General features: G+C 47.0%; 1 protein-coding gene across 5 annotated transcripts; it reads right to left on the bottom strand.

Annotated features, from left to right (window-relative positions):
- Positions 1 to 14,142: 14,142 nt before the first annotated feature.
- Positions 14,143 to 21,895, bottom strand: RIIAD1 (regulatory subunit of type II PKA R-subunit domain containing 1). Of its 5 annotated transcripts, none has more exons than XR_006383242.1 (5): positions 21,803 to 21,895; positions 21,239 to 21,315; positions 16,134 to 16,180; positions 14,901 to 15,028; positions 14,143 to 14,265 (listed from the first exon to the last, which is right to left on the bottom strand). XR_006383242.1 is itself a non-coding variant. In XM_044239251.1 (5 exons), the coding sequence occupies exons 1-4, from the start codon at positions 21,884 to 21,886 to the stop codon at positions 16,167 to 16,169; spliced, it is 321 nt and encodes a 106-aa protein (XP_044095186.1). In that variant the 5' UTR covers positions 21,887 to 21,895; the 3' UTR covers positions 14,779 to 15,555; positions 16,134 to 16,166. The 5 variants fall into 5 exon arrangements, 4 of the variants coding, with proteins under 4 accessions (XP_044095186.1, XP_044095185.1, XP_044095188.1 ...); XM_044239251.1 differs by lacking the exon at positions 14,143 to 14,265 and adding an exon at positions 17,639 to 17,784 and having other exon boundaries at positions 14,779 to 15,555; XM_044239252.1 differs by lacking the exon at positions 14,143 to 14,265 and adding an exon at positions 17,639 to 17,784 and having other exon boundaries at positions 15,005 to 15,028.
- Between the last annotated feature and the right edge of the window lie 776 nt (positions 21,896 to 22,671).

Below are 22,671 nucleotides of genomic sequence, written 5' to 3'. Positions count from 1 at the left end.
TTATCTTGGCCTGAGATGGTAGAGGCAGCTTCAAGAGCTTCATGCTCTCATACCGTGTCATGGTTAACGTAGGTCTGCCAACTCTCAAATATGTCCATCTCAGTACTCATTAAGGACCAGTGAAATGACTGCTAGGTGGATCTATGAACCCAGCAGAACCACTGAGAGCCAGACCTGAGTCTGGAGTATTTGACACCCTGTCTCCATACACTGCCACTCTAACGGGGACATATGATGCTTTAGATCTGTGGACATCAATATCAGATAGGGTTCTGTAGCAGGTACTTCTTCAAATGGTCAAATACTCGTCTTTTTCCAGTATGTACTGTGCAAACAAATCGTCATGAGTCCTTATGGGAGAAGACAGGGAATTACTATCTTACACACTCGTCACACTGTTTCAAGGTCCTATCTCCTAGGGCCTTAGCCTCTTACATCAGTTGTTCCAGCTGAAAATCTGGCTCAGAAAGACTTCCACTTCTACCCATGAAGTGATCACAGCTATAGAAATCACCTTCCCAATATAAATAACCAAAAACACAGACAAAATTATACATGTTTGTGGATGTTGAAAAGCAGGTAGTGCAGAACTCCATTAAATGAGAAGAGGAAAATAAATGAGGTGAGCTGAGCCGTCCAATTGCCTCAGTTTATTGCATAGAGGTATTTTCCTGCACTGCAGTGAGGGAGCCTAAATAAAGCCAGAGATTAGAGCTGGTGGAGGGTCATGAAGTCCCCACCTTTCCCTCCCATGCCAAAGCAGTTCACAGAAAGTTAAAACAGAAGTTTAACAAATATTGTGAAAATGCTACCTAAAGCAATCTACACATTTAATGCAATTCCTATTAAAATCCCATCCATTTTTTTCAAAGAAATGGAACAAATAATCCTAAAATTTATATGGAACCAGAAAAGACCTCGAATAGCCAAAGGAATATTGAAAAAGAAAGCCAAAGTTGGTGGCATCACAATTCCGGACTTCAAGCTCTATTACAAAGCTGTCGTCATCAAGACAGTATGGTACTGGCACAAAAACAGACACATAGATCAATGGAACAGAATAGAGAGCCCAGAAATAGACCCTTAATTCTCTGGTCAACTACTCTTCAACAAAGCAGAATTGGACAGCCACATGCGGAAAAATGAAATTGGACCATTTCCTTACACCACACACGAAAATAGACTCAAAATGGATGAAAGACCTCAATGTGAGACAGGAATCCATCAAAATCCTCGAGGAGAACACAGGCAGCAACCTCTTCGACCTCAACCGCAGCAACTTCTTCCTAGGAACATCACCAAAGGCAAGGGAAGCAAGGGCAAACGTGAACTATTGGGACTTCATCAAGATCAAAAGCTTTTGCACAGCAAAGAAAACAGTTAACAAAACCAAAAGACAACTGACAGAATGGGAGAAGATATTTGCAAACGACATATCAGATAAGGGCTAGTACCCAAAATCTATAAAGAGCTTAGCAAACTCAACACCCGAAGAACAAATAATCCAATCAAGAAATAGGCAGAGGACATGAACAGACATTTCTGTAAAGAAGACATCCAGATGGCCAACAGACACATGAAAAAGTGCTCCACATCACTCGGCATCAGGGAAATACAAATCAAAACCACAATGAGATATCACCTCACACCAGTCAGAATGGCTAAAATTAACAAGTCAGGAAATGACAGATGCTGGCGAGGATGCGGAGAAAGGGGAACCCTCCTACACTGTTGGTGGGAATGCAAGCTGGTGCAACCACTCTAGAAAACCGCATGGAGGTTCCTCGAAAAGTTGAAACTAGAGCTACCCTATAACCCAGCAATTGCACTACTGGGTATTTACCCTAAAGATACAAACGTAGTGATCTGAAGGGGCTCGTGTACCCGAATGTTTATAGCAGCAATGTCCACAATAGCCAAACTATGGAAACAACCTAGATGTCCATCAATAGATGAATGGATAAAGAAGATCTGGTGTATATCTACAATAGAATGCTATGCAGCCATCAAAAGAAATGAAATCTTGCCATTTGCGACAATGTGGATGGAACTAGAGGGTATTATGCTTAGCAAAATAAGTCAATTGGAAAAAGAACAATCATATGATCTCCCTGATATGAGGAAGTGGAGAAGCAACATGGGGGGTTTGGGGGATAGGAAAAGAATAAATGAAACAAGATGGGATTGGGAGGGAAACAAACCATAGGAGACTCTTAATGTCACAAAACAAACTGAGGGTTGCCAGGGGTAGGGGTGTAGGGAGAGGGTAGTGGGGTTATGGAGATTGGGGAGGGAATGTGCTATGGTGAGTGCTGTGAAGTGTGAAAACCTGGTGATTCACAGGCCTGTACCTCTGGGGCTAATAATATATGTTTATTAAAAAATTATTTTAAAAAACCAGGAGTTTAAATTTTGATTCAATCTCATAATACAAAGATGTCCAGGTTCCAATAAAAAGTCTCATCATGCAGTGCCTGGCTGGCTCAGTTGGGAGAGCGTGTGACTCTTGTTCTTGGGGTGGTGAGTTCAAACCCCACATTGGGCATAAAGATTACTTTTTTAAAAAAATTGTTACATATTAGAAAACAAAAGTCTCTCATCATACCAAGAACCAGGAAGATCTCAAACTGAATGAGAAAAGATAGTAGATGCTGATAACTGAAATGACAACACAACTCCAACAAGATCTCATCGACATTTATGGAACACTCCACCCGACAACAGCAGAGTAGACCTTCGTTTATGCTCCCACAGAACATACACCAAGACAGACCATAACCCGGACAAAAAGACAAATCTCGACCAATTTAAAAATGGAATAATACAGAATGTGTTCTCTGATTACCATGCACTCAAAATAGAAATCAACAATAGAAAGCTAGGAAAATCTTAAAATACTTCAAAACTAAACACACTTCTACATAATCCATGGGTCAGTGAGAAATTCCAAAGGAAAGACAATTTAAATGCATTGAACTGAATAAAAAATGAAAACATCAAAATTTGTGGTGCACCCCTAAGGCAGTGCTGAGAGAACATTCAAGCACTATATGCACACATTAAGAAAGAGGAAAAGCCTAAAATCAATCATCTTAAGCCCCACCTTAAGGACCTAGAAAAGGAAGAGCAAAGCAAACCCTAAGCAAGCATGAGTAAGGAAATAAAAATAAAAGGAACCAGAAAGCAATGTGAGAGAAATAAAGAAAAATCAGTGAAACAAAGAGGTAGTATTCTGAAAAACATCAATAAAATTGACAAACCACTCGCAAGACTAAGAAAGCAAACTACAAGGATCAGGAATGAAACACAGCATAGAGACTTTATAGATCCCAAAAAGATAATAAGGGAACACTACAAACTCCGTATGCATAAATTTGACAACTTAGACAAAGTCCTTGAAAAACACAAACTACCATAACTGATCCAGTGTGAAATAGATCATTTGAATAGTCCTATAATAATTAAGGAGAATTAATTCATTATTTGAGGCTCTCCTTTTCTCCCCCAAAAGAACTCTCAGGTCCAAATGGTTTCTCTGGAGAATTCTACCAAATGTTTAAAGAGGAAGTAACACTAATAATTCTACATAATTTCTTCCACAAAATAGGATGGAATACTTCCCAATTCATTTTATGAGTCTAGTATTACCATGAAACAGACAACACCCCAACAAAAAAAAAGTACAGTCCAATAGCTCTCATGAATTTAACAAAGTATCAGCAAATAGATTTTATCAAATTATGGTAAGATTTATATACCATGCTCGAGTGGGATTTATTCCAGGCATGCCGATCTGGTTCAATATTAAAAAATCAGTCCATATAATCTACCATATTAACACTGTGAAGAAGAAAAACATGATCATATCAATTGATGGAGAAGAATCATTAGACAAAACTCTATACCCATTCATGGTTTTTGGTTTTGTTTGGGTTTTTTACCATTCCTGGCTTTTGTTCAAAAAATTCTCAGAAAAATAGGAATATAAGGAAACTTCTTCAACTTGACAAGAAAAACTACAAAATGTCTACAGTTAATATTATACTTAATGGTGAAACTCTGAGTGCTTTTCTCCTAACATCAGAACAAGGCAAGTATATCTTCTTTCATACCCTTCTTCTTCAACATAATGCTAGCTGTTCTAGACAGTGCAAAAGGCAAGAAAAATACAGAAGAAAAAGAAAAAATAAAACTGTCCCCATTTACTGATGACCTGATTATCTAGAAAATCTCAAGGAATCTACAAAAAAACTAAAAATAAATTCACACCCACATGCCACATGCATACACACAAACACACAGACCACGTGGACACCAAAATTAAAAATACAATACTCTTTAAAGTTGCTCAAAAATACGTAGGTATAACAAATAAAACACAAGATTTACATGCTGAAAATTACACATTGATGAAAAAATCAAAGATCTAAATAAATGGAGAGACATACGGTATTCATGGATCAAAAGACTCAATACTTCCTTCCCAAGTAGACACGCAGGTTTAATGTAATTAGTATCAAAATCCTAAACATTTTGTAAACATTTACAAGATTGTCATAAAATTTATGTGAAAGACAAAGGGACTAGCTTAAAGAATTCTGAAAAAAGTGTGAGAAATCAGTCTACCCAATTTTTAGATTATACAGTTAAAATAATCAATGCTGTGTATAACTATAGGTGGAGGGATAGACACATAGATTAGTAGAACAGGATACAGAGCTCAGGAACAGACTCATAAATATGCCCCCAATTTTTTTTTTTTACAGTTACCAAAGCAGTTCAATGGAGGAAAGACAGCCTTTCAACAAATGCTGGAGCAACTGGACAGCCGTAAGCACAAAATGAAACTTAACCTACATCTAACACCTCATACCAAAATTAACTCAGAATGGCCATGGACCTAAAAATAAACTAAAACTATAAAACGTTTTTTTAATGGAAAATTTTCAAGATTTATGAAGAAACAGTTATTTCTGCTTTGCTTAATGTGGGCCGTGGCTTCCTCCAAGTGATTAAGAGCCATCCCATCAGAATATTAACAGTATCTCTCAGGGCACTTGTCAGAATATTAAGTCCTGTATCATGGGAAGGGGCTTCCGTATCCATCTACTACTCACCCTTATGTCCCACCCTCTTTGGTGCAACACCCTCAGAATGCGGCCAGCCCCATGGGGCCTCCAGGCCTTCTTCCTAAGGAGGCACCCGGCTGGTGAGGAAGCAGTGGGTACTCCTGCAGTCCCAAGGGATGCAGGAGAATGCAGGATTCAACATTTTTTAAAGCACCAACCCAGGGCCTCACTCCTTCCCAACAGACCTGCCAGATTTTTTTTTTTTTTTTCAGACCTGCCAGATTTAAGAATTCAAACCTCACCGGAGTTTTCCCACTCTTACAAGTAAATCCGGGTCCTTCTGAGGTTTTTGGGTCCTCTAGAGGCAAGAGACAAGTCTCTCCTTAAGCTGCCAAGGAGGGCCTCAATTGCACTGAGCCAGCGTGTCAGGGCCATACGAGCTCCACCTACCCCCAGTGATGGGGTCCCTCACTGCCAGCTGGCCAACAGGTGATTCAGCTTTAAAATTCCAGTTCAGTCTTGCTGCCTCCAGCGGCTGCAGCAGTGAGAGCAGCCGCTGCCCTGTCCACCTGACTGCAGTGGATGGTGGTGCAGAAGACAGAAAAGAGAAACACCACAGAGCCCAGTAACCTGAAGTCTCGCAGGCAACAACAGGCTGATCCACCGCCAGACTGTGGGCATAGCACCCACAGCCTACAGCAAAGGTATAGCAGTGGTCAGGAAGCCAAGATCCCAGATGGATCTTGGTGGCCAGAGAAGCCACCACCCCCTACGTAGGGGCCACCATCAAGATCGCCCCCCCACCTCAGCCCCATCAGACACAGGATCATGAGAACAAGTGCCACCCAGATCTGCACAAGGCTGCCAGAATCCTGTGGTGATGAAGAGGATGTGCCTGCCCCACCGAGAGCTCCTGAGCACCTGCTCCCCGCCCTCTAACTCCAAAGCAATAAAAATGTCAACCATCTCAAATAAATATATAAATAAAATAAAATCTCAATTTAGAATCTGCTTTCCTCAGTAGTCTTGGCACCAATTCTTGCCAGGTGGAGTTCCCTGGGAAACATTTCTTGAGATGGAAATCTGAGTAAAGGTTTAAGAAGGTGTATGTCAGGACCAACACATCTGTGAAAGCAAGAAGCCACAACATGGACAGAGGACCCTTCAGGATTGTCCCCCACAGAGGCAAGGGAATCAGACCTCTGTACTCCCACACTGATCCTCAGGAACGGGCATGAACTTTGGTGATTTTTCAGTGGAGGACCCTAGAGGGGTCTCAGCTGAGACCCGCTACCCACCAACATTCCCAGCAGTGCAGGCAGGAGAGAGAGCACAGGGGTGCTTCAGTCCTAGAGAGGGTATTTGGATGGCACACCATGGCACCCACTACAGCACCTTTCCTTTAAGTGTGAGGAATGCAATGGCTAGGACAGCTATAGACAACTCCTCTCCTTCGTGGTTCGGTGTAGGCGGGTCTCACAGTCTGTTGTTTTACTACTGGAAGGGTCATCAGCTGAGGGGAAAAAATGAGAAAGTGGCATATTCCAAACACTGCTATGACCTATTGAATACATGTGAGCAAGAACGCACTGGGCAGCTTGCCTGCCCCAAGGGGAGGACTACCTTTCCTTACACTCAGTAGATGTTCCCATAGCATCTTGTTCAAGATGATGTATAGAACAGTGAATTCATGAAACTCATGGAGCTGGAAGTGACCCTGAGTGAGATATAGCAGGCATTCACATGTTAGCTGAATGAATGACTCAGTTTCGTCCTCAGCTACAGTTAGAAGGCAAGGTTAACTACCCAGAGGTATAATACTTCCACATTCCTGAACTGTCACCTATCCACATTTTGCTCTCCAAACTTAGTAATTCTAGGTATTTTTTTTCTAGCATGAAATACTAGAGTCACATTAGATTGGAAATTAGGAGAGTGCCAGCTCCTCGACCACTTTGTCATCTGTGGGCAGGTTTCTTCAACTATCACTAAGATCTAAGGCAATTTCCACTTGGAGAAATTCTATGGTTCAATCCTCTTTAGCATCTGGTTTTCTTTTCTCTAATCATAAAGTGTGGAAATGAAATATAGTAATCAACTGAGCCTCTTCCCATCCAGTTTTGTTTCCAGGTACTTGTTAATTGGACAATAATCAAACCTACAACTATCAGGCAACTCCTGGCACTTTGTTCTCCCAGCCACCAGAGAGTCTATCATCACTGTAATTCTCTAAAGAATCTGTGCTGTCACTTCTCCGCCCTCATGACCAAAGAATAGGGTACTTTGTAAAGTCCTGCTTCTGAAGGACCTCAGATTCCAGTCCACGTGGGGCCTGCGAGAGGCGGGGTCAAAAGTGTGACTGTGGGGCACCTGGGTGACTCAGTTCAGTTAAGCATCCACCATCAGCTCAGGTCATGATCCCGGAACTGATTCCAGAATTGAGTCCTACGTTGGACTCCTTGCTCAGCGGGGAGTCTGTTCCTCCTTTCTCTTTGCTTCTCCCCCTTTTTGTCCTTGCTCTGTCAAATAAATAAAATCTTTAAAAAAAGAAGGAGGAGGAGGAGGGAAGGGGAGGGGGAGGAGAAGAAGAAGAAGAAGAAGAAGTGTGACTACTGAAGCACTGGGTTGCGCCCTGAAAAAGCTTTCTTGAGAAAGTTCTAAGTCTTCAGTCCTACACTCCAACATGTCAACTTGCATTGCATTTCACTTACTCCCTCCTTTCACCAGGGTGCCCACACTTGTGACCTCTCCTCAGGAACTGCTCCTGGCTCTGGGGAAATGACATACTGAGTTTTGCTCCTTAGGGCGCCTGGGTGGCTCAGTGGGTTAAAGCCTCTGCCTTCGGCTCAGGTCATGATCCCAGGGTCCTGGGATCGAGGCCCGCATCGGGCTCTCTGCTCAGCAGGGAGCCTGCTTTGCCCTCTCTCTCTCTCTCTCTCTCTGCCTACTCTGTCAAATAAATAAACAAAATCTTAAAAAAAAAAAAAAGAGTTTTGCTCCTTCACTGAAATAGTAGATGCTATCTACAGCAGGCTACCAAGGGCCAGACATGGGTATGGATGTCGGGCTATGCGATGCCAAGCCTCACAACAAAATCCACAGGGGACGTGTTATCGCCCTGTAGAAACAAAGAAACTCAGCCACCCAAGGGACCAACACGGATGGTTTAAGACTGCTGAGAATTTGTTTTTCAGCAAGCATTTAGGGTGAGGCAACTGTACACAAGGTACATTTGGTTCCTCTGGACTAAAGCTAAATTTTCCCAAGGATGGCCATATGCACCTGCCAACCAGCTCTTGGGGAGATGTTTTAACTCATCAAATGTCAGCATTCATAGAGTTTGGTCATGTCAATGATGCTCAAATGTAACATCCAGTAACACATTCCTCTTTTTATAGCTGTGAAAACAAGGCCCTAACAGACTGTATTAAACACAGAGATAAAACTGAGGGAAGAGTTCAGGAAGAACTTTCCTTGGAGGAAATGATAATTGCCCCTCAGAGCTGACAATGGGGAGACATGGTATCAGACAGGGACCCACAGTCCCAATCTATTTGTCAGCATTCTGCTCCCACATTGGGAGACAGCCTGGCCATCTCCTTTGCATGCCCATCATACCTTGTATGTTTCTCTTACTTCACCTTTGAAACTGTATTGTAATTATCTATGTACCTGTCTTCAGTCACTAGGCAGTGAGTTCCTTGAGGAAAGAGAATCTTATTTCCAAAACTTTGCATTGTGGGTACCTAATGTCTAATAATATCTGTTGAATACATGAATGGGCAAGTAAGTGAATGAATGAATCAACCTTGCAAGGTTTCCTTTTTCCCTCACTTTAAAGAAGGAAACATCTAGTGAGCTCATGGAACAGGACTGCCAGAGACAAGGCACTGGATGTTGTAACTTCTGAAGCAACTTCCTTCTACAAGAATCTGTGAATCTGTGACTCCTTCCCCATTCCTAAGCCCTGTTTCTCTTCCCCTGCTGATGGTTTCACTCTGGCCTGGAACAACAGATAGTCTCCTGGGGCGGCTTCGGCTCTGTAGCCATGCCCAGGAGAGGGCAGTAGAGGCCTGTCTGGCTAGGAGAGCACCTCACTTTCTAAATGCTGCCCTTCTTCCTCGCCACCCTGTGCTACAACACTGGGGCAATCCTTACTGCGGGCCCCAAGAGCCACTGCCCCAACTGTGAGGAGGAGGAGCAGCTGACACAGGTCACTCTAGGTCACATGGAGGCACAGTTAGGCCAGCCTGTTAGTCCCCATTACCTCCAATATCAGGTCCTATCTGTGCAACATTTTTAAGAAGCTTCTAACATTTTTAGCCTGAAAGTAAAACAGATCTCAAGAGATGAAAAATGCCATATCCCTGCCTGCTCAAGCAGCTCCCCTTCCAAAAGCCCATGAGTGACCCAACTCCCCCTTCTAACTACTGCCCTTCCTCCATCTCCTTCCACAACCATGCTCCTAGAAAGACATGTGTATCCATACTACATCCCCATCTCACAACGACTAAGAAGTCCACTCAGTCCAACTCCCATTGACCCCACTGCAGTGATTCACGCTAATTTCACCCACACCCCACTTACAAACCCAGCAGACACCTTTGGGTCTAAATCTATCACTTCTGTGTTAGTGAATGATCCCCTCATATATGTCTCCCTTTGTCCCTGCAAGAAACCTCAAAGTCATTATATCTCTCCCCCATTCAAACCACAATCCTGCCTGCTCTCCTCCCAAATATGAGACCCCATCTCCTGTCCCCATGCCCCTGCACAGATTGGGCCCAGGCGCATGGCTCAGCCTTCACTCAGCAAGGGTACTCTGGGCAGCTGTTGGTGCCAGGCCACCAGTGACCAACACAGCTGGCCAGGCCAGCTCTTGCCACAGCTCAGAGTCCAGATACAGTCACAGGAAAACAAGCAAACAAGATCACATCAGACAGCGACAGGTATTGTGAAAAAGACAGAATGATATAAGAGAAGATGGCAGAGGCGGGACGTGGATGTTTAAATTAAATATGAAAAATGTCTGGAACTCTAGGAAAGGACTCCGAGAAAGTGACAAGAAGCTCTCTATGGCACTGTTGGCTGGCTAAATACTCATCTTCCCAGCCTCCCTTAAAGGCGGCCATGCACACAGTTCTGGCCAATGAGGTGTTAGTGGGAGTTGGCCGAGGTGGAAGGGTTTACTGGGGGGAGACCTGTTTTCCAGAAAAGAAAGACAAGTATCGCTGCTACAGTCCCTTCCTGCTCAGCCTTCGACCACAAGGGAAAAGGAACAAACCGCCGAGGCAGGCCCTAAACTGACACCAGAGACTTGCTGCTCCCTTAGCAAGAGGCTTCCTTTCAGACCAGAGCATCCCAGCTGGGCCCCCAGCCCTGTGAAGACCTGGGGAAGAACAATGCAGGCAGAGTTCAAAGACCCTAACTCTGGAACTCCGAACTCCGCTGGCATGTCTGAGGAAGGGAGAAAAGACCTGTGTGTCTGGAACACAGGCAGGTGGGAGGCAGGGGGCAGAAAACATCTGAGAAATGGAGGGGGTCTGGCAAAGCTCTGAGGCCCCTAGAAAGCCATCTGGATTTAAGTGCCTGGAAGACCATGGAACGGTTTTTGGCAGAAGAATGACATACTCTGATTTAGGTTCCTTCCTTCCTTTCTTTCTTTTTCTTTCTTTTTAAAAAGATTTATTTACTGGAGAGAGCAAAAGGGGGCACACCAATTGGGGGAGGGGAAGGAGAGAATCTTCTAGCAGACTCCCGGCCAAGGGTGGAGCCCGACACAGACACAGCCCAGCCCAGGACCTGTAAGATCACGCACTGAGCCAAAACCCAGAGTTGGGACACAACCGACCAAGCCACCCAGGCACCCCTCCTAGAAAGACTTGTGTATCCATATTACATCCCCATCTCACAATGACTAAGAAGTCCACTCAGGTTTCTTAAAAGGTCATTCTTTTGGGGGAATGGCAGGGACAGGCAGGGGCAGGTAGAAGGAACTGGTGAGCATGGACATTGCTTTGGGGCTAACCCAACAGCAATTCCCACTCTTCTCCGGACACTGCCTTCTCTAGAAGCTGGAGTTAAATGTTCCTTTTCCCCATCCCTGGAGCACTTGGGTGGACCCCAAGTCTGTCCTGTGAGATGCAGGTGGAGAGAACATTTGGGGAAACTTGGCTTTCCCGACAAAAAGGGACAGACTCGGCTGGTGCAGCTCTGCCGCCTTCTCCCTACTGGATAACAGAAGCAGCCCCTCCCAATAGTGCGGCCACAGGCTACAGCTGGCTGAGTGGAAGGGATGGAAGCTTGGTCTGGGTGCTTGTGTTTACCACTGAACCTCTGAATCTTGCCTATAGCCAGACACACTATTGGGTAAGAAAAACAACCCTCTATTAGCGTCAGCCGCCATAAACTGGGTTTTCTGTTCTCAGGTGCAGTGGGCTCTCCCGCTGACAGCGGGCCGGCCTGGGCACAGGCCTGCTAAGATGGGAGTGCAGAGGGGCCTTGCAGAGGGGCCGGGAGAGACGGTGCGGGCTGGGGCCACAGGTCTTTCCACATCTAGTCGGAGATTCCTCTAGTTTGTCTTCCACACTCTGACACTTTCTAAATCTCTTCATGAACTCTTCTTGGCTTAGAAGTTTTTGCTGGCTCTCTGTTGCCCAGATGGTGAAGATCAGCCTCTTGGGTCTCATGTGTGATGCTCCTTGTGGCAGGTCCATCTTCCTTCTGTTGGGTCTCTCATCCCTGCATTGTTCTCACCTCCAGTCAGACCCTCCTAGGAACATCGCCCACGTGCCAGGCACTGTCCCTTCTTTATTCCTAACCCAGCAGCCCCAGGGGCTGCTAATTACATGTCTCGGTTTCTAGACTGAGAAACCTGACCTCAAGAAAGTTAAGCAGCTTTGCCAAGGCTGCACAACTGGTAAGTGGTGGGTCAGGATTAAACTCTTGGTGTGCTTTCAAAACAAACGAGAAATGTATTTTTTCTCACTTGTCAGGAAGTCTGAAGGCAGGCGTCTGCTCGGTTGTTCAAGTGCTCAAAGATGCCACAAGGCCCTCAGTCTTTTGATCTTTGTTCCCTGCCACTCTGGAGGACTGGCTCAGCCACCGTACTTGTCCCTTCATGGCCTTACTACAGCCACTCAGCTCTAGACCTCACTTTCAGGCTCAAAACAGGAAGAAAGGTGGGAAAAGGGAAGGTTCCAAGCTTTCCTAGAAAGCTTGTCCCTTGCTGCAAGGCAGGCTGGGAAACCAGGGAATGTGGTTGCCATGCTTGGCTCAGGATAAATACCATCTACCACTTGGGGCTGAGCCCACTGCTGCCCTCAAGAAAGCTGGTGTATGGTCAGCAGGGAAGAAAGGGATAAGAAGGATGAGCAGGGGACATGCAGGGTCTGCTACCACCTCCCTGGCTCAGCAAAGTGGAGAACCTGCAGTACCCTGGCCCCCCATGCCAACCTCCAACATCCCTCTGGCAAACCCTTCCCCACCCATCCCATGCCAGTTTCTCTGGGGCCGCCCTCGCTCCTGCAGGTAGAGCCGGTATCCTTTCTTCCGCCTCCTCTAGATGTACCTACACCCATCACAGCTCTGTGACTTTATAAGTCTTTGTAGCGGCTGATGCAACATGATTGCTTGCTCCATTACACAAGCATTCATTCCCTCCACAGATGCTTACTGAGCACTTACTACATGCCAGACATAAGCCCGGTTTTTAGATTTGGTCCCTGTTCTGATGGTGCTTTCCATCTACAAGGTGAGCTATCCGGACAGTTCACGCTTGGGGAGAAAGGTGCACATCTCCTCCCGGACCATCAAGCAGCTCGTGGCAGGATGACCTCTGCAACTGACCCTCTGGACCCAGTGTGTGATGTCAAACAGAGCAGATGCTCTAGGACCACGTGCTAAATGCAAGCTTTCCTTGGCTTTGAAATACATTCTAATTGAAATGCATTTCTTATTTCTTCCCGGAAACCTTCCAGGAATGAACCACTGCCCTCCTGTGGTATCATGCACATGAGCATCTGGAAAACACTGCCCTCTCCCCACCTTGACGCAGGCCTCCCTTCCTGGGAAAGCTTTTGAGAGAGTCTAATTTAACACTTCACATCAGAGGTCCTTACTACACGTGGGTTTTCTGCTGACGGCTTCATTTTGATTTTCTAAGCAGGGGTAGCTCACTGCCAGAGCCATAGCTGCTGAAGTGTAACTCTGAAAGCACTTGAAAAACTCTTCAGGTTCCTGCTGCATAGCTTATTAGGCATCGCTTTACTAGTCCTCTCCACGCCCAGCTCTGTGGCCCTTCCACCATGGAGGGGCTGGTAGCTGGGGACAAGATGGACAGAGACAAGGGGCAGAGAGAGAAAGCGCAGCCCCTGCTTTGGGCTGTGCCTCTGTTGCCTTGGTGATGTGGACCGGAGACACCCAGGTGAGAGGTCCTTCACACAGCGGGTTGTGGAGACCAGAGAGGTAAGGCACAAGCACAGAAGACATTCATGCCTTCCAGGCCTGGAAAGGATGTCAAAGGCCAACTGGCCCCCTCCCCTGCCTGTTAGCTGCAAACAACAGATGGGCAGCTTGTTGGTAAAAATCCTCATGAACAAAGCCCACCACTTCTGAGTCACCTGTTAGATTTATAATTCACAAGATGCAGGACCCCAAATGGGTTTTCCTTGTCCAGTCTCATTTTCTCACGGTCCCTTCAGCCCCATTGCTATTATCGCTGATAGAAAAGTTAAACCACTGCTTGTACACGCCATATGGTAAATGGGAGGGAAGATGGGGGTAGGGGGGACACCGTGCTAAAACGTGGACTCAGCTTCAGGGCCGCCCCAATCAGCTGTGGGCCTCTTGGAGTCCCCACCCCTGTTCTCTCCTCCAGCCTCAGCTCTGGGAGCAAGTGGCCTGGAGGGTCAAGGAGGACACAGTGTGAGGCATACGTGGGAGCAGCCTGCTGCCCTAGTGGAGGCCCACAGGCTGCGGTAGATGGAGAGACAGCCTGCTGCCCAGCAGGTCCAAGGAGGGGTGCAGCAGCCCTCCCTACTGGATGGCATCCTCTTCTGAGTGAAACACAGCAGAGAGATTAGAAAGGTCTGTTTTTAATGAATATCTTTAAAAGCCTTTGCAACAGCAGATATGGCCCAAGGCAGCTTGGGACCCCACTCTGATGGCAACAGGGCTCCCTTGCTTCCGGGTGACCCTGCAAAATACAAACGGTGCGGTGACAACAGGAACGTGGCTTCTTCCCACCTCGTAAGAAAAAATCCCAACCTGCAAAATTCTTTCAGAAATCATCCTGCCTGAAAAATGGGAGACAACCCTCCTGGGCAGAGCCTGGTTTGAAAAGAACGGGTAACAGGAAAGTCCCTCGTCCAAGGTGCTGCGAGGGAAACTGTTCCCGCCCCTTCCAGAAGCAATGGGAACCCTCTCTGCTCCCTGCACCAGCGACAGAAGGAAAAGGCCATCTGCGAGAGTGCTCGCTATTCCAGTATTCCACAGTCTGACAGTGGGGTCTGGATACCAGTGGATCCCACCCCCATATCCCTGCCACTCCTCACTCCTCACTCCCACACGGTTCCGCTTCCACTCTCCGACTCCATTCCACCAGGCTCTGAAGACAGATGTCTCTTCCTGCCATGGACATGCCAGACAAACCCTGGGCCACTCTTCACAGCCCCTAATTCCCCAAAATAGTGTCAAGAAAACGAAACACTTTTGCATGAAACTTCTCTGCCGCTTCTCCCTCTGGTTTCCTTCACACTCCGGCCGAGAAGCCCAGACTTTATTTTGACAAGAGCAAAGAAGCCTCTGTCTGTAAGCGAGGTTAACACCCACCCTGAGGCTGGATTCTTCCTGGTCTCTCTCAACAGCTGAGCATCCTGATTCTGCTAATTAAGCCGCTTTCTTCTCCTTAATTAGCTGCATGTGAATCTTGTTGGGAAGTCTTGGATCCGTGAAATAGTCTGGGATGAGAATCGAAAAGAAGAAATTATCTAAACCCAAGGGGAGAAGGCAGGGAGGGAGTCCGCTCACTCGGCTCAAAAGCAAGGCTGGCTCAGCCTCAGCAGGCCTGTTCCTGGCGGCCCTGCTTTCCAACAAGTAACAGAAGTCACAGCAGATCCCGTGGTCGCCATCTCCGCCCGGAGTAGTGCTGAGCCTGCCAGCTCCCGCCTTCCTGGGAGGGGCTGACACAGAATGGCTCCAGGCCCGGCCACACCAGCCGGCAGCTCATCAGCTTGCTGACGCACGGGGAGCCATCAGAGGGCTGAGGGATCTCTGGGTTTGCTGCTCCCGGCCCATCCTGGGGCCCAAATAAATGCCAAGTGTTATTCTCGTCTCAGCTCAGCTTGCCAGCTTGTCTCTGAGCTCTCACGCCCTCTCCTCTCTGAGAATATCCTCTCAGAGGAGAGCCAGACTCTCACACGATGACGACAGAGGATGGTTTTTATACACCCGGCATAATGTGAATCAGAGGCAGCATCTGCTGGAGCTGCAAAGACGCACCAGATTCAGTTAGAAACGGTGTGCCCCCGTCACCAGCTCCCTGGGCTAAGAGGCCCCAAGAAAGCCTTCCACCCAGCCCTTCCCTCTAAATACCAGTGACCTTAAGCCAGTTGGGGCAGTGGAACCCATTAAGATCACCTGGGGACCTTTACAACCATGGGGCTGCCCCCCTCACCCTGAGCTAATTAAATACCAACCTCTGGGGGTGGGCCCAGGCTTCAGCATTTCTTAAAAGCTCCCCAGGTGATTCTAATGTGTGACCAGGGTGGGGAACCCCACTTCAGGAGTCCCAGGGAGAAGAGCTGCCCCTCTGCTCCTTTGGGATTCTCAAAATCCTTAATCCTCACCATAAAGAAACTCTGCCTCATTTCTTATCTGTCCTCATTTGGAGGAAATGACAATGGTGAAAAGAGCCTTCTGAAAAGAGCTCCCCAGGGCCACATCAAGTGAAGACGTACCCCCAAACTCTGTAGGGAGAATCGTGGGCTTGTCCAAGTATAAATTTGCAATAATACTCCTCGGGCTGGTTTCTCAAACACCCAAAACAGACATTGCCTTACTCACCTGCAGAAAATTCTTGGATGTTGTCTGGTCTTTTCAAAAACATTTCTCTGGAAGACATGAAGAGATAAGGGTAGGAATAAAGCAGGCTTGAAGGCAGACTGCACTCAGCCTCCACAGCGGGTCCCACCTTTCAGGGAGCAGAGTGACCCGTGACACACCCATCTGGGAGACAATAAGCCAGAGAACTCCTGACAAAGACCCTTCCATTTGTGATTTCCCTTCCGATCAAGTTCTGAGGCAAGGAGCAGCAATTCTAAATGGCACTAAGCTCAGCTCACAAGACAGCTGTGCCCCAGCCAGGTGAAGCTTGTCACTCATTCATCAAACATTTTCACAGAACCAGATCCCAAGCCAGGCATAGGTGGTGGAGATGAGGGACATACTGCCCAGTCCTTGAGGGGCTTGTGTGTGGTGGGGCATATATACAACCCCACAGCCTGGTGACTATGTTTAACAGTGAGTAACCACAGGAGTTATGGGGCAGGCAGCGATGTAATCAAAGTGGAGAGGATGGACGGCCGGTCTCCAAGCAACACTAACAAGGCCTCAGCACTGGGGCCGCTGGGCGGGAACATGCCTTATAGAGCTTTATGGTTCATAAAGAATGTTCACAAATCTTATCTCACTTTACGACAGCCCTGCAAAACAGCAATGGCCATGCCGCATTTTATATATGAAGAAATCAATCTTTCAAAGGGTTAATCATTTGCCCAAGTTCACAGAGAGAGGAAAAAGGGCAGAGAGCTCAGGTCTGGTGGTTCCAAGGCCCGTGCTGTTTACAACACATCCTCCTGGCCATGGCCACCCTGCCCCCTAGAAGAAGGCCTCGCCTGCCCACAAAGCCCCTGCTTCCCAAGCTGTAAGGACTTGGCTTCCCTTCTCCTTGAATTCATCTGATAATTATTGAGCACAAATTTTGTGTAAGTAACTATACTAGATATGAGGGATTGCTTTTTTTAAAAAAGAAAAAATACAGCACCATCTCAAAGAAATGAGTCAAGTAAAAGAGAATGGGTAAGTTCCCAAATGTCCGAAAGGCCAAGCACCCTGTAGGAAGGGCTGTAAGAGGGTGTTAATAGTGTGCTGTGGACAGCGAGAAAGGTTACAGAGAACAGGGCCCCAGGAAGCTTCACAGAGCACATGGCACCCCTTGTGGTGCAGTCGGGATTTCAGATGACAGGACAAGGGCATCCCAGACCCAGAGAAGCAGCAAGAGTAGAGTCCCAGAAATGAAAGGAAAGAGTCCATATCCTCTAGATGGTGAACTCCTCAAGAGCAGGAACTGGAGGGGTGCCTGGGTGGCTCAATCGTTAGGTGTCTGCCTTTGGCTCAGGTCATGATCCCCAGGTCCCGGGATCGAGCTCCGTACTGGGCTCCCTGCTTGACAGGAAGCTTGCTTCTCCCTCTTCCACTCCCCTTGCTTGTGTTCCATCTCTGGCTATTTCTCTCTATCAAATAAATAAAATCTTTAAAGAAAAAAAAAGAGTAGGAACAGAAGTCCCCACCTTTGTATCTCCAGGATCCAGAAGTGTCAGTGCCCCCCCGCGGCGTCAGTGGGGAGGTCAGTGGAATGATCAGAGGTTCCATCTGGTGGGGACGACAGGCAGGCACAGAGAGTAGTTGGGAGCAAAGGGGCCCTATTATGGAGAGCCTGGAAGGCCAGAGGGAGACAATTATACTCAGTTGAAAAGACAAGGAGGGGGGCGCTTGGGTGGCTCAGTGGGTTAAAGCCTCTGCCTTCAGCTCAGGTCATGATCTCAAGGTCCTGGGATCGAGTCCCGCATCGGGCTCTCTGCTCAGCAGGGAGCCTGCTTCCCTCCACCACCCTCTCTCTCTCTGCCTGCCTCTTTGCCTACTTATAAAATAAATAAAATATTTTTTTAAAAAAGACAATGGGAATGAGTGCGTACAGCTCAGACTAGTCACACAGCAGGACATACGCAGCAGTGAGAATGGGGGATCTATGAGACACAGTCGAGCAACATGCAAGTCAGACACAAGTGAGCACGTACTGTAGAATTCCACTTACATAAGGTGCAAAAAGGCACAACAAATCTGTGCTACGAGAAGTCAAGATACTGGGGTGCCTGGGTGGCTCAGTGGGTTGAGCCTCTGCCTTCGGCTCAGGTCATGATCTCAGGGTCCTAGGATGGAGCCCCGCATCATTGGGATCTCTGCTCAGCAGGGAGTCTGCTTCTCTCTCTCTCTCTCAGCCTTCCTCTCTGCCTACTTGTGATCTCTCTCTCTCTCTGTATCAAATAAATAATAAATAAATAAATAAATAAATAAAAAGAAGTCAGAATACTGGCTACCTTTTTGGGGGAAGTGCTTGGAGGGGTCTCAGCAGGTCCAAGATGCTAGTCAGGTTCTATTTCTTGGTCTGGATCCCACTACCATGTGTATTCTCATCCTGTGAAAGTTCACCCAGTTTAGGATATGCCACTTTTCATTATACTTCAATGGAAAGTTAAAAAAAAGTTGGGGGTAGGGGGCAATGTTGTGGAGCCACTGCAGATTTTTCCAGCCAAGGAATGACATAACCAGTGTTAAATTTGGGGTAGATTCATCTGCCTGGCTACTTACAAAAATATCTAATAAAGCTTTTCTACAGTTTCACACTTTGCTATCCTATCTCCAGCCTAAAATCCTAGATCTCCGGGTGCCTAAAATAAGTTAGATCCCTCTTCTGTCTGTTCTTCAGTCCAAAACTCAAGGTATTAAGAGTTCCATACACTGTATGGACAAGTACTCCCTGAAGAGCAGTGACTGCATCACCATAAGTCATCATGATCTGGAAAACCCAAGTGGGGAGCTCGCTTCCCAACAAAAACACTTTGGAGCTTCTCGTGGGTTGGAGTGAGTCTAGAGCAGAGACCTGCAGAAGACGGGAGGGCAGGTACGCTGCCCAGGATTCTGTTCCCTTTTTTTCCTTCCTCTTTTCTCAAGGGGAAGACCATCTGAAGTATCCAGTACAGATAGGGGCTGATTCTGGTTCATCCCAGTATCTTCCAAAGGAAGTAATAGTAAGACCACAAACAACAAAAGCAAACCCCCAAACTTGAAACACTTCTTCTCTCCCTCCCACCTCCATCTCAGGAAGAGAAAGGCCTAAAAAGAGCCAGGAGCATTTCCTGTAGGTAGCTTCAGGGACAGCAAAGGGAAGAGCCAGGTGGCCTACCCGGTTCGGGAGGTGGGGATGGTGAGGAAGGGAAGGGGCTGTTCTGGCACGAGCCAGGCACAGACACCCAGTTCCTCCTGGAAACTTCCTGGACGGAGAAGCTGGCCCATCCCTGACTTACAACTAAAAACATCACCCTCTTCATTCATCATCTCACACCACCACCACCCGTTCCTTGTGTTTGTTAACAATGCAAATGGTGACTTAATTCAGGCTTTAAACATCTGTATCTCCAACCTTCCTGCTGGAATCATTCCTAACTTGGGACTGCAAGGTCCCCAGGATAGGAATGAAGCCAACCTTCATTTCCCTTTAGAAGAGAAAGTGCAGAAAATGATGGCCTGATTCCCACGACTGACACTGACTAAAGACCCCTAAACTATCTTTTGCCTTAAGTCTTACCCCTGGGTCAAATAAAACCAAGCTTCACAGAGAAGTTTCTCTTTTCCCTTTCTCCATCCCCTACCTGGTCTGTGAGACTCTGCTGCCACTGAAGAAATGATTAGGATATGAAGAACAGTGAGATTCAGGAAAGACGAAAGAGCCTGGAAAGAAAGACACCGCTCCAGGTCGACTTTTAAGAAGACGAAGAAGAGGGGCGCCTGGGTGGCTCAGTGGGTTAAGCCGCTGCCTTCGGCTCAGGTCATGATCTCAGGGTCCTGGGCATCGGGCTCTCTGCTCGGCAGGGAGCCTGCTTCCTCCTCTCTCTCTGCCTGCCTCTCTGCCTACTTGTGATCTCTGTCTGTCAAATAAACAAATAAAATATTAAAAAGAAGAAGAAGAAGAAGAAGAAGAGCTGCACCTTTGGCTCCCCAGCTCCTGTGAGCTTTCAACGCAACACAGCGGTTTGGATCCTGGTTCCGCATCTTAGGGAAGGTACTTCACCTCTCCAGCTGCAGAATGGAAGTGATGATAACCTGTTTTGCAGTTGCTGGGAGGGTCAGTAAAAGTACCAAGATGGCATCCAGTGTGCAGGTACGGGGGCGGGGGGGGACGCAAACATGGCTGCCCCAACTAGGGGTTTTGGTCCAGGGACAGAAACAGAAGACAGACAATGAGATTCCAATTCAGTGTGATAAAGGCTAATGTAGGAAACCAACACAGTGCATGGAAATGGAAGCCATTATTATTATTTAAACCTTGCCTATTTGTCTGCAGCCAAACAGTATTTGAGACAGCTCTATTGTTGCGCCAAGACTTTTTTCTTTTTCTTTTTTTTTTTTTTTTGACAGTTCTTTGCCCTTCATCCCATTAGGAGAATTTTCCACCCAAACAAATGCCATGCTGAAGGGCAATGTAGGGAAAAGAAAAACATGCTCCAGGATATGGTGGAAAATAGTCTCTTCCCCAAGACGTACAGGGGAATAGCTTCCAACCACTGGTCTTTCCACAACAAGGCTCTTAGGGAGAAAAGGGCCAGACATCTGAATGTTTTTTTAAGTTCTAGTGATCTTGTTAAGCTCCTCTGATGGAGAAATAGTGTTCTACACCCAGTGGCTGCCTGCTGAGTTTCTCAATGCGAAATTACCTCTTCCAAGTGTCAGAAGATATATATTTATCCTTCCAGCTTAAATGACTATTAATATTTTTGAGAATTTAGAGATAACTTAAGAAAACCTCTAGAGGTAACTAAGAAACACACCAGGTGCCACATATCTCAGAGTTAGAAAAAACTCAATCTTAAAATATTGTCTACTATATATATACGTATATATATAAAATTTTGATTTAGTATATGTATATGTATATAATATATAATATATATGTATATAATATATGTTATATACATATATGTATGTATATGTATTATTTTATTTTATTTTTTTCCTACCTTTCTGACCCTAAAGGCAGCAGTCACTCATCTCTCCCAACCAAGATTTGGTACTACTTCCCACTAGTTGTCGAGGCTGGTAGGAAAACCACCTACCTGAAGAAACCACTTATGAGCAACTCTATTTCTTTGTGGGCCCTCAGGTATTTTTCATTAGCAATCCGAGTCTGAATCTAGAGGGAGAAGAGCAAAAGGTCACGCTCCAAGAGGAGACAGATTTCAGGGTTCAAGTCCTGGGCCTGGGGGAAACTAGGTGTGCATCTGACCTAGGTCTTTTCCCGGGATGTTTGAAATTTTAAGCCGCCTGTTTTATTATAGACCAACACTTCCAGCTCGGTCAGACTCGGAGGCCATAGCTAAGGTCGGGTCTCCACCGTCCGGCAGTTCTTGTCTGTACTAAGTTACTGTCTCCGGCAGTAATTTCGGTCCATTTCACTGGCCAGACCTCTGTGGTCGTTCTTCCTGCACTTTCAGGCGCCGGTCAGGCTCCGTCCGGAGCCCCAGAAGCCCACGGTTCCGCCAAGGGGGTCTCTCCCAGCCTTCCGCCAGTTCATCTGAGAACCGGCTCCCGCGCCCTCCTCCCTGACCCCCTCCCGGTCTGCAGCCCTTGTTCTAGAGGAGCTGCACTTCGACGGAGGCGGGAGTCCGAGGCGCACCCACCTTGAAGTTGCGCAACTGCTCCTGTTGCGCGGGGCTCAGCGCTCCGGGGTCCGGCCCCAGAAGTCCTCCCTGTAGCGTCGCCATCTTGCCCAGGTCGTCAAGGCGACGGACCACGCGCCTTGAGGCCCCGCCCCCCCCAAGTCCAGCCCTCACCAGCCGGCGGGGAGGGGCTGGGGGAAGGAATAAGGGGGCCACTCTGAAAGCGAGGAATAAACGCGGGAGGGTCTCCAAGGGATCTCCTTCCCCAGATTGGGGGGCTAATTGCCCCTCTTGTCTGTATATGGAACGAGCCCTTCTTCTTCTTGACCCCACCGAACCTCAAATAATTTTTTTTTCCCTTGGCTCTGAAGCAAAACTGAAAAAGGGATTCCTAAGGCAGAGTCTCCCAGAATCTGGTTCCTGACCCTGTCCCTTTTCTGGCAGCTGTTGAAACCTAGTAGTAGAGAGAATTCAAGCTTGTTCCCTTTCAGCCGGCCCCAAAGCCAAACCCCTCCTTCAGACCTGTAGACACTTAACATGAAAGCATCCCATAGGATGGAGTGAACAGAGTTCTGCAATGGAAGGGACATTCTCATACTAAAGATACCGGAAAAGGACCTGGGGGATATCGTGCCAGAGGTTTCCCCTCTTGGACGGACTTTCTTATGTAGATTAGGTTGCTGCTCATACATTCTAAATCATCTCTCCCACTCCCAAGTGAACAGAGGAGGGGAAAGGCAGTTGGTCTTCAAGGTGTGTTCTTTTAGTATCTAGTTAAGAAAGGAAAGTGAAACATAAAGCCAGAGAGCTGCAAATAGGCCTGGAAAGGACAGGAGCCTGTTCGCCTATACACGCGGTGCTGAGTTTCTAACCCCCAGACATTATGCCCA

Source organism: Neovison vison, chromosome 2, assembly GCF_020171115.1.
Source record: "Neovison vison isolate M4711 chromosome 2, ASM_NN_V1, whole genome shotgun sequence".
Lineage (NCBI taxonomy): Eukaryota > Metazoa > Chordata > Mammalia > Carnivora > Mustelidae > Neogale > Neogale vison.
This window is presented reverse-complemented; position numbering and strand designations above follow the sequence as displayed.